This window comes from Populus nigra, chromosome 1 (assembly GCF_951802175.1).
Source record: "Populus nigra chromosome 1, ddPopNigr1.1, whole genome shotgun sequence".
In the NCBI taxonomy this organism is placed as follows: Eukaryota; Viridiplantae; Streptophyta; class Magnoliopsida; order Malpighiales; family Salicaceae; genus Populus; species Populus nigra.
In genome coordinates this window covers 32815548-32827060 of record NC_084852.1, presented here as the reverse complement: position 1 = coordinate 32827060, position 11513 = coordinate 32815548, and the positions used below count along the sequence as shown (strand labels likewise).

General features: G+C 35.1%; 1 protein-coding gene across 1 annotated transcript; it reads left to right on the top strand.

Annotated features, from left to right (window-relative positions):
* The first annotated feature begins 909 nt into the window (after nt 1-909).
* Nucleotides 910-9568, top strand: LOC133670950 (ABC transporter G family member 29-like). The gene is made up of 22 exons (XM_062091552.1): nt 910-1107; nt 1518-1927; nt 2392-2601; nt 2696-2780; nt 2902-3061; nt 3174-3250; nt 3376-3429; nt 3871-3961; nt 4407-4708; nt 4827-5425; nt 5521-5681; nt 5779-5888; nt 6027-6180; nt 6297-6392; nt 6494-6666; nt 6820-7152; nt 7249-7623; nt 7717-7850; nt 7943-8170; nt 8259-8430; nt 8520-8774; nt 8880-9568. The coding sequence occupies exons 2-22, from the start codon at nt 1530-1532 to the stop codon at nt 9153-9155; spliced, it is 4443 nt and encodes a 1480-aa protein (XP_061947536.1). The 5' UTR covers nt 910-1107; nt 1518-1529; the 3' UTR covers nt 9156-9568.
* The last annotated feature ends 1945 nt before the right edge of the window (nt 9569-11513 follow it).

Genomic DNA, 11513 nt, shown 5'->3' with positions numbered 1-11513 from the left:
TTTAAAAAATTAGTTTTCATATAAAGTAAATTCATGAAAAGTGAATTATTTTTCAATGTTTGACAGTGTTAAAAAAAAAGAGTTGGAAAACATTTTTTAATATTTGGCTATGATATGAAAAATAAATTGAAAAATAACTTTTTAAATTTTTAATTTTTTTGATTTTATCAAAAGAATGGAGGATGAAATTAAAAAAAAATCAATTTTATAAATTATTTCAAATAAAAAAAATAACAATCAAAAGAATAAGAACCAAATCTGATAGATAAAAAATTCAATTAAAAAAATAAGATAAAAAAAATAACAATTAAAAGAATAAGAATCAAAATTGATATGAAAATCAAATTAATAAAAAAAATTTGAATTCATTGTAATTTTTTAAAAAGTATATTTAACTTAAAATTAAAAAAAATACTTTTCTGAAAACCAAACTAAATTTTCATTTAACTAAAAATTATTTTTTATTAATTAATTTTTCTAATATCAAACAAATAAATAACTTTGAAAAAACTATTTTTCATGAAATGAAACAAACGGCCGCTTTCACTAGCTATCAATCCTAATATTTTACTTCATCGAGGACTTCTCCCGTATGATTACTGCCTCCAATTGGCCATGCATACAGAACCCATAAAATTGCTTGCAGAAAAATTAAAATGGTCTTCAAAATCAGTGATGAATTCATTTCCACAGGGAACATTCCATGTAGACACGGGGAGGAAAGTTGGTAAGGCCAATCAAGTTGGAATACACCTGCGCAACCAGGACTTGCCAACTGTTCTAATCGACTATTTTTATTTTTATTTTTATTTTTATTTTTATACGGACGTTGACAAATTCTCCATCTGCAAATTGCGCCCTCTCCTCTTTCTCACTTGCTACTATATATACCCTCGAACTTCTCTAGAGTAAATGGAACTTAATCCACCACTCTCATTCATTTACAAGGGAAGAGAGGGAGGGAGAACTCCTCAAGATTTTCTTGGTGAGAAAGTGAGAAGCGAACTTTCAAAACTCCACCAACCCTCTTTCGACTCGTTCCTTCCTCCTAAGAGATAACAGAATTCAACATCATTTCCATTTTTTTATTTCAAGAAACCAGAGAGAGTAAGTTCTTGCATGTTTGCCTTTATTTTAGCATCAGTTTGGTAGGTGAAGAAAAAGGATTTTAAAGAACACAAAAATATTGGTTGTGATTTCTTCAGTACCGTGAAGACCTCACCTCAACCAAGCCTAATGGTTGCTCGAGGCTCAGGCTTTCATGCTAGGCTAACTCACCAAACTTAACACTTTGACGTTGGGCTTAATTAATTCAATTGATAAACAGAATTCATTGCTTCTTCTTTGCTCTCTTAACCTTCTATCGGCAAGCAAACAACAGAAAGTCTTCTCTTTTATTGTTTTTTATTATTATTATTATCATTGTTTTGGCATTTAAATCAATTTCTTGCTGTTTTATTGTCCATTTCATGATGTGGGACTGATTCGCTTTTTTCTTTTTTCTAAATTCAATTCAGAATAAGAGAAAGATGGACGGCGTAGAGAGAGCTCGAGCTTCCGGTAGACGATCAAGTCACAACAGCTTGAGCAGGAGCATAAGCAGGAGCTTGAGCAGGGCTAGTTGGAACATGGAAGACATGTTTTCAGTTGGCAGGCAATCTAGGAGAAGCAACCTTGTCGATGAAGATGAAGAAGCTCTAAAATGGGCTGCCATAGAGAAGTTACCGACATACAATAGGTTAAGAACAAGTATCATCAAATCTTTCGTGGATACTGAGGACCAAGGCAACAAGATGCTGCAGCATAAAGAAGTTGATGTGAGAAAGCTTGACATAAATGAGAGACAAAATTTTATCGACAAGCTCTTTAAGGTTGCAGAGGAAGATAATGAGAAATACTTGAAGAAATTCAGACAAAGAGTCGATAAGTAAGTTTCTTGTTAACCTCTCTCCCATTATTTATCATAGAATTAGTCTTTTGCTCTTCTGCTTTTGTTTATTTTCCCCTGTTTCATCATGGCCCAGATAGTCTAGTCTTGTTTTCCAGAAATTAAAGCCAACCAATAAACCTGCTAGAATCATAACCAAAAAATAGTTCATCAATTGCTTTTCTTTGTTCTCCCTTTCTTAAAAAAAAATAAAAACCAGCAGTGAGTATTGTTTTTAGTGACATGTTAATTTGTCCAAGGCAAGCTTGGCGTCACCCAAGTTACATCGTTACTTGTTCTATTTAATCTGTCTTTGATTAATCATTGGTGTATCCAATGTTAAGCCATTTACAGGATCACATTAAAAATTGATCTTCTCACTCTTTTAGTTACTATGACCGTTTCAACTCATCTCGACCCTGCAGTTTGAGTCAACTCAATTAATAATTTCCCTGTAATTGCAGGGTTGGCATCCGACTCCCGACAATTGAGGTCAGGTTTGATCATTTAACAATTGAAGCTGACTGCCACTTTGGCACCAGAGCTCTCCCCACCCTTCCAAATGCTGCAAGAAACATGTTTGAATCAGCTCTTGGTGTAGTTGGGATTAATTTGGCTCAGAGAACTAAGCTCACAATCCTCAAAGATGCATCTGGGATTATAAAACCTTCACGGTAATTATATCTGTATCTTTTTTGGTTCTGTAATTACTTCTATCTATCCTTTTTCATCACCTGATGTGACCTTTTAAATTTTGTTCTGTTACAGGATGGCACTACTGCTAGGACCACCATCCTCAGGAAAAACAACTCTTTTGTTGGCTCTAGCAGGAAAGTTGGACCCGAGTCTTAAGGTTGGTGACAAATATTTATTATATATAATATATGTTTGTCGTGCATAAGAATGGCGTTTTCTTATAATTGATACAATTTCTTTGTTAATAATTATGGATATTAATTTATTGCATTGAGCAGGTTACAGGGGACCTAACATACAATGGATATGAATTCAAGGAATTTATGCCACGGAAATCATCAGCATATATCAGCCAAAACGATGTTCACATAGGAGAAATGACCGTGAAAGAAACCTTGGATTTCTCAGCGAGGTGTCAAGGGGTCGGGACACGATATGGTGATTATATTATACAAAGTTTAATTATTTATTTTCTCTTGTCAATCGAGGGATAAGAAATTAATGAAGATCAACTTTAATTGAATTGGCTATGTTGTATTTATATCCATAGATCTCCTAAGTGAGCTTGCAAGAAGAGAGAAGGATGCTGGAATATTTCCAGAGGCAGAAGTGGATCTTTTCATGAAGGTAAATGCCAAGCAAGCTACAAATTAAGAAAGAGCAAGTTGCCACATGCATGCATATGCGTGCGTGACATCATAAATATTAACATATCTTGAAGTTACATAATAAATTTCAACTGTAATTTTCAGGCAACTGCAATGGAAGGAGTTGAAAGCAGTCTCATTACTGACTACACACTCAAAGTAAGTTCAATAGAATTTCCCTAACAATGGAATATCATTGCTTGAAATAACCTTTAAGAGGATGGTGGCATGGAAGCTTCATGTGTGGTTCAAGCTGTCTTTATGACTCTTCCAAGTTTCTGATAAACTCACGTTGTCGCCACTAATTTCTCTTTTGTCAAAGATTTCTCCTCGCCACCCACTACGTTGACTGGTGTCTAGCCATGCTAGCGTGGCTGGGTTGTGCTTGACCCCTTCATTTTTATGTTTTTTTAAGGATTTTTGGTTGGTGAAGCAACTTTTGGATGCATTATTACTTTTTTGTTTTCTTTTTTTAATTCCACCAACTAAGCACATCGTCATAATTTCGAAATTTTGGTGTCAAATACCTATCATGTAATCATACTAAACCTTCCTAATTTCTCTTTTTTTTAATTTTTTAATTTTGTTTTGGATGAGCAGATACTAGGACTTGATATATGCAAGGATACCATCGTCGGAGATGACATGATAAGAGGGATATCGGGTGGACAGAAAAAGCGAGTGACTACAGGTTGATAATTTATAATATAATTTTCGAATATTATTTATCCAATGATAGGTGGGGATTGCTTTTCATTTAAGAGAACACTAGAGTTGACAAATTGTGTGCTGACATGTTCTACATGCAGGCCTAAAATTAGCTTTCTGTAATGTTTATATTTGACCATTTCCTTGTGGTTCTCCCACCAACTCCTCTTTAGACATCCAGCGCTGGTGTCTTTCTTACAAAAGCCATTCGCAGCTGTCGTTTCTCTGTTATAGGAACCTGTTTAAGATGTTGCTGCCGTCGAAACTGCAATTACTTACTTAATCATGCTTAAGAAGGATTAAAATAGAGGCCCATCCATCGAATGAAGTCAAAAGAACATTTGTTTAATGATAATATGGGCAAGCATGTAGCTAGCTGCCGTCATTTTGTTTGTTTCCTAATGCTTTAATCTCCATGATTAATCCAGGAGAGATGATTGTTGGGCCCACAAAAACACTTTTCATGGATGAGATATCCACCGGTCTAGATAGCTCCACAACATATCAAATAGTGAAGTGCTTGCAGCACATTGTACACTACACCGAGGCTACAATCTTGGTGTCCCTGCTCCAACCTGCTCCTGAGACGTTTGATCTCTTCGATGATATCATCCTTTTATCAGAAGGCCAGATTGTATACCAGGGCCCACGAGAACACATTCTTGCTTTCTTTGAGAGCTGTGGGTTCCGCTGTCCTGAGAGGAAGGGCACAGCTGATTTCTTACAAGAGGTAAACCTCTTCGTTTGTTTTTATTGAAACCGGCCCATAACCAACTGGCGGGCTTTGGCCTCTGTCAACCAAGCCTAGCAGACACCTCATAGTTTTGATTAATGGCCCTTGACTGCAGGTTACTTCGAAGAAAGACCAGGAACAGTATTGGGATGATAGAAACAAGCCATATAGATACGTCACAGTCCCAGAATTTGTTGAAAGGTTCAAGAGGTTCCATGTGGGGATGAGGCTAGAGAATGAGCTTTCCGTGCCATTCGACAAGACCCAAGGCCACAAAGCAGCTCTGTCATTCTCGAAGTATTCTGTTCCCAGAATGGAACTGCTCAAGGCATGTTGGGATCGAGAATGGATACTGGTTAAGAGAAATGCATATGTTTATGTAGCCAAGACGGTTCAACTTATTATTATGGCAATTATAATGTCCACAGTGTTCATCAAGTCTAAAATGCACACAAGGAATGAAGGAGATGGAGCGGTATACATTGGTGCCCTTTTGTTTACTATGATCATTAACATGTTCAATGGTTTTGCTGAGCTCTCACTTGTAATCAAGAGGCTTCCAGTATTTTACAAGCAAAGAGATCTTCAATTCCATCCTGCCTGGACTTTCACTCTGCCAACTTTCTTGCTACAGCTGCCAATGTCTATAATTGAGTCTGTTGTTTGGGTGTCAATTACCTATTACTCCGTTGGTTTTGCACCTGACGCTAGCAGGTAAAGAGGCGTAGCCAAACCACAACTTCTCAAATTAACGATGATGTTGTATTGCATGATCACTTGAGTGACAATTTCCTGATCTTGTTTTTCAGGTTTTTCAAGCAACTGCTGCTGGTATTTTTCATCCAACAGATGGCTTCTGGGCTCTTTAGGCTTATTGCTGGGGTCTGCAGAACCATGATCATTGCCAACACCGGCGGGGCTCTCACTCTACTCCTTGTTTTCTTGCTTGGAGGTTTCATCTTACCTAAAGGTTAGAATGAAATAACACGTTAGCCCCTAGCTATGTCAGAATTCTGAAATTCTTGGCTTTGAATGCTAATAATAGAGAGTTGCTACCATGATGACAGGTACCATTCCAGATTGGTGGGGATGGGGTTATTGGGTTTCACCTTTGTCTTATGGTTTCAATGCCATAGCTGTGAACGAAATGTCTGCACCAAGGTGGATGAACAAAAACGTGAGATATCATGCTCAAAATAACTCTATCTGCAGCATCAACCTTTTCATATTATCAATCAAATATACTAGAGTTAGCATTTAGACTTGTGTTATCAAGAAAAGCAAGTTTAAGAAGAATATTTTGATTGCATTACAGGGTTCAGACAACTCTACCAGTTTAGGCACAGCAGTGCTCAAGAACTTTGATGTTTACACAGATAAGAACTGGTATTGGATTGGCACAGCTGCGATTCTAGGCTTTGCTGTTCTATTCAATGTTCTCTTCACCTTTGCTCTCGCGTACTTTAGTCGTAAGTCAAAGCATTACCTTCAATAAAATGTGCATGATGTGAAATTGTGTTACTGATTTCAACTCATTCTCTTCTTTAAGGTAGCTAATCTTCTTCATGTTTTTGTTTGACAATAGCTGCTGGAAAATCACAGGCCATAATCTCTGAGGAAACAACAAAAGAAGGAACCAGGTCAACACAGTCGTTATCCCATTCTAATGGAAACAATACAAGTAAGGAACCTAAAAAGATAGGGATTTCATACTCTCTGTTTCAATCTTGTCAGAACTGCATAAAATGCTTCAATTCCTTACATGGACTTGTCATATCACAGGTGAAATGGCAATCTTGAGAACGAGGAGCCCATCCAATCCCAATGGACTAAGTGGAAATGCTGATTCACTTGAGGCAGCAAATGGAGTGGCTCCTAAGAGAGGAATGGTTCTTCCTTTCTCTCCTCTAGCCATGTCCTTTGACAGTATGAATTATTTTGTGGACATGCCCCCGGTAGGAATCAATACCTTCTACTTTCAGTCTAAACTCAATTTATCAAATGCTTCATTCATCCCATAGACATCCTACTTGTGAACCAAAACTCTTATATACAGAAAATACCACTTAAAAACTCCTTCAGTAACCAATTTTAATTGATGGTAATAGGAAATGAAGGAGCAAGGAGTTCCAGAGGATAGGCTGCAACTACTTCGAGAAGTAACAGGAGCATTTAGGCCTGGAGTACTCACGGCATTAATGGGAGTCAGTGGAGCTGGAAAGACCACATTGATGGATGTTTTGGCAGGAAGAAAGACTGGTGGATACATTGAAGGTGAAATTAAAATTTCCGGGTTCCCCAAGAAACAGGAAACGTTTGCAAGAATTTCTGGATATTGCGAACAGAATGATATCCACTCTCCTCAAGTCACTGTTAAAGAATCATTGATTTATTCAGCATTTCTTCGGCTCCCTAAAGAAGTCAGCAAACAAGAAAAGATGGTAAATTTTGTTACTGTTCCACAATTTAACTTATCATAATTAAAGTCCGAGGTGGTAATTTACGAGCTAAAAAATGGTGGGATTTTATCTTTTCAGATTTTCGTGGATGAAGTGATGGAGTTGGTCGAGCTAAACAATCTCAAGGATGCTGTAGTTGGGCTTCCAGGAATCACAGGGTTGTCAACAGAACAGAGAAAGAGGTTAACAATAGCAGTGGAACTGGTTGCTAATCCCTCCATCATTTTCATGGATGAACCAACTTCTGGTCTTGATGCAAGGGCAGCTGCCATTGTTATGAGGACTGTGAGAAACACTGTGGATACTGGGAGAACAGTTGTCTGTACGATCCATCAACCTAGCATTGACATCTTTGAAGCCTTTGATGAATTGTTATTAATGAAGAGGGGAGGACAAGCAATCTACTCAGGACCATTGGGTCGAAACTCTCACAAGATCATTGAATACTTCGAGGTAATTTGATCTCCCTAAGATTTTCTTGATCCAATAATTGATAAAGATGGATTCCTTAACCTTATTTAATGAATAATGGCTGACTTCTTACAGGCCATTTCTGGAGTCCCTAAAATCAAAGAGAAGTACAATCCAGCAACATGGATGCTAGAAGTGAGTTCAGTTGCAGCTGAAGTCCGGCTTGGAATGGACTTTGCGGAGCAGTACAGATCTTCATCCTTGCATCAGTATGTCCAGTCACAACCATATGAAAATTATTTATTTATGTTATATGCTAAATTTCAAATTTTGAGCTCAATTCTTGTTTCCATATGAGCAGGAGAAACAAGGCTTTGGTGAAGGAGTTGAGCACACCACCACCAGGAGCAAAAGACCTTTATTTCGCCACTCAGTTTTCAGAGTCTGCATGGGGGCAGTTCAAATCTTGCCTTTGGAAGCAGTGGTGGACATACTGGAGAAGTCCTGATTACAACCTTGTTAGATACTTCTTCACCTTAGTTTGTGCTCTTATGGTTGGTAGCATATTCTGGAAGGTCGGGACAAAAAGGTCAGTATCTATCACTCCTGCTAAGAATACAAAAATAACATGGTTGATCTGTTGGCCAAAAATTTATATATGTTCTATGATTATTCAGGGATAGCTCAAGCGATCTGACTATGATTATCGGTGCCATGTATGCTTCTGTCTTGTTTGTTGGTATTAACAACTGCTCAACTGTACAACCAGTTGTAGCAGTCGAAAGAACCGTGTTTTACAGAGAAAAAGCAGCTGGAATGTATTCTGCATTACCCTATGCCATTGCACAGGTGAGTTGAAGTGGAATTAATCTGTATCCTTAAAGAGCTTGTGTAAATATACATCAAACTGACCGAACTCTGTACTATACGACATGCAGGTTGTTTGTGAAATACCATACGTATTTGTTCAAACTACATACTATACACTTATTGTGTATGCCATGGTGTCCTTCGAATGGACTGCAGCCAAATTCTTTTGGTTCTTCTTTGTCAATTTCTTTTCCTTCCTTTACTTCACATACTATGGAATGATGACTGTTTCCGTTACCCCAAACCACCAAGTAGCAGCCATCTTTGCAGCAACATTCTATTCTCTCTTCAATCTTTTCTCTGGCTTCTTTATACCAAGACCGGTACGTTTATTTTCTTTCTTAAGTATTGTCTTTTGTGATCATTTTTAACTTAATCTTCGTCTTACTAGTGTAATGACACAATTTTGTTTCCGTTTGAAATTTCAGAAAATTCCCAAGTGGTGGGTCTGGTACTATTGGATTTGCCCTGTAGCGTGGACAGTGTATGGACTAATCGTGTCCCAATATGGTGATGTTATGGACACCATTAAAGTTCCTGGTCGCGCTGGTGATGATCCTACAATAAAGGTTTATATACAAGAAAATTTTGGATATGACCCAGATTTCATGGGGCAGGTTGCCGCAGTCTTGGTTGGCTTTACAGTCTTCTTCGCATTCCTGTTTGCCTTCTGCATAAGGACACTGAACTTCCAGACAAGATAGGAGAGATTTATCAAACTAGTGCTTTAATTTCTTGAAGCATGATTTGTAAAAGCTGAGCTTGTAGATATGTTTAATAGGGGACCATACGGATTAAAGTTTAGTAGAAGTTAATATTTGTGGTAAGTGTACAAGGTTTGGATCGTTCTTCATAGCAATATATGCTGCAGATTTTGTTTTGCAAACAAGCATGTGCAAACGTTTATTAGTTAGTAAAGATGATGGCCGATACTTTGAGTTCTGAGCTCTGAGAAGCTTATATATAAAATGTAAAGGATATTGAATCATATAGACGACTTGGGAAAAAAATTGTTGTTGGAATCAACAATCAAGACAATGTAGCATTAATGCAAACCGTGTATCACAAGAGCCATTTTGAATTTAACATGGAAGTGTTTTATTACTTCTTTTTTCCATTGAAACCGTCTCTCTTTCTCTCCCTAGTTTGGTCTTTTTCTTCACCATTAATGCATTTTTTTTCTCATTATCTTTGAAAGATGATCAAAATCTTACCTTTATTTCTGAATTCATGATTGCTTTAAAAACTTTAATTTTTTTATAAATTTACAAAGAAAAGATTATATTTTCCACTCATATAGATATACATAATTTTTTATTATAAGTATTCTTTTATGCTCCACGTGATATACTAAGATGTGAGAATCACTAAAGCATAACTTATCTTTTATCATGTTTCAGCTATTATTTTTTCATCATAGAAAAAAACAAGAAATAATATTTTTTAAGTGCTATAGAGAATATTATGTAACTTAATTTATTTTTAAACCTATATCTTGAGATCTCTTATCAACTAGATAAGATTACTATATTTACACCTTTTCATATTTAAGGTCTTTAAGCTCATTCTCATTAATGAATTATACATGAGCTCTCTCGATAAATATTTAGTTAATAAATTCGCATTATTTTTCTTTAACATTACATATTCAATGAAAATAATCTTATTCGAGAGTAAGTATTTAATGATATTATGTTTTTAACATATATATTTAGACTTACCATTATATATTATACTTTGTCCCTTTTCTATTATTGACTAAATATCATAATGAACATGAATTATTGGCACTAGTGTTGACCAAATGGAGTATCTTCTAAAAAATTTCAAAGCCACGTGACTTACTTTTCAGCTTTATCAATAACAATAAATTTTAATTCTATTGTAGTTCTTGTGATACACGTTTTCTTAGATAATTTTCATAACACTGATGCTCTACCCAGTGTAAAGATATATCTACTAGTGGATTTTGAATCTTTAGTATCAAATATCCAATTCACATTACTATACATTTTAATACCACTAGGTATCCAGTATAATATAGGTCATAATATAAGATATACCTCAAATATTTGAGTACTCTATTTATTACGTTTCAATGATATATACTTGAATTATTGATAAATCTACACAATATATAAACTGAATATGCGATATTTAGTCTTGTATAGCACATAACATACATCAAACTCTCAATTATTCAAGAATATTTCAAGTGATTTATCTCCTCATCTTTATTTTTAGATAGATGTACACTTTTGTTCATTAATATTTTGATATTGCTATTATCATTTTTAAAAATTTTCTTAACATAATAAAATTATGACAATATCAATCTATCAAATGTCTTAGTAAATTTTACTTCTAGTATGACATCTGCATCACCTAAGTCTTTCATATTAAACTTATTAGTTAATATTTTCTTAGTAGACTTGATTATGTAATTATCATTATCTAAAATTAGCATATCATCCATAAAGAGATATAAAATGACATAACATTTATTTCTATTTTTTACATAAGCACATCAATCAACTTTATTGATTTTAAACTCATTTAACAACATAATCTAGCCAAATTTTTCATATTATTATTTAGGTGTTTGTTTCAAACCATATAACAAATTAACAAGCCTACAAACTCTTTTATTATTATTATTATTATCTTTTAACAACAAACTTCTTGAGTTGTTCCATTTAAACCTCTTCATCAAGGTCATCATTTAATAAAGTTGTTTTTATATCTATTTGATGTATTTTAAGCTTGTTAATAGTTGTGATAACTATTAATATTTGTATAGATGTTATTTTTTAACATAGATGAATATATGTCAAAATAGTCCATATTTTCTTGTTGTTTGAATACTTTAACAAGTCTTGTTTTATATTTGCTAATAGTTTCATTAGCTTTCATCTTTCTTATAATGATCCACTTATGACCTAATAGCTTACTTTTTGATGGATGATTCACTAGTTTCGTTGTATGATTATGTATAATGGATTCAATTTTACTATTGATTGCCTCTTTCTAATATAAAGTTTTAGGATAGGACATTGCCTCGA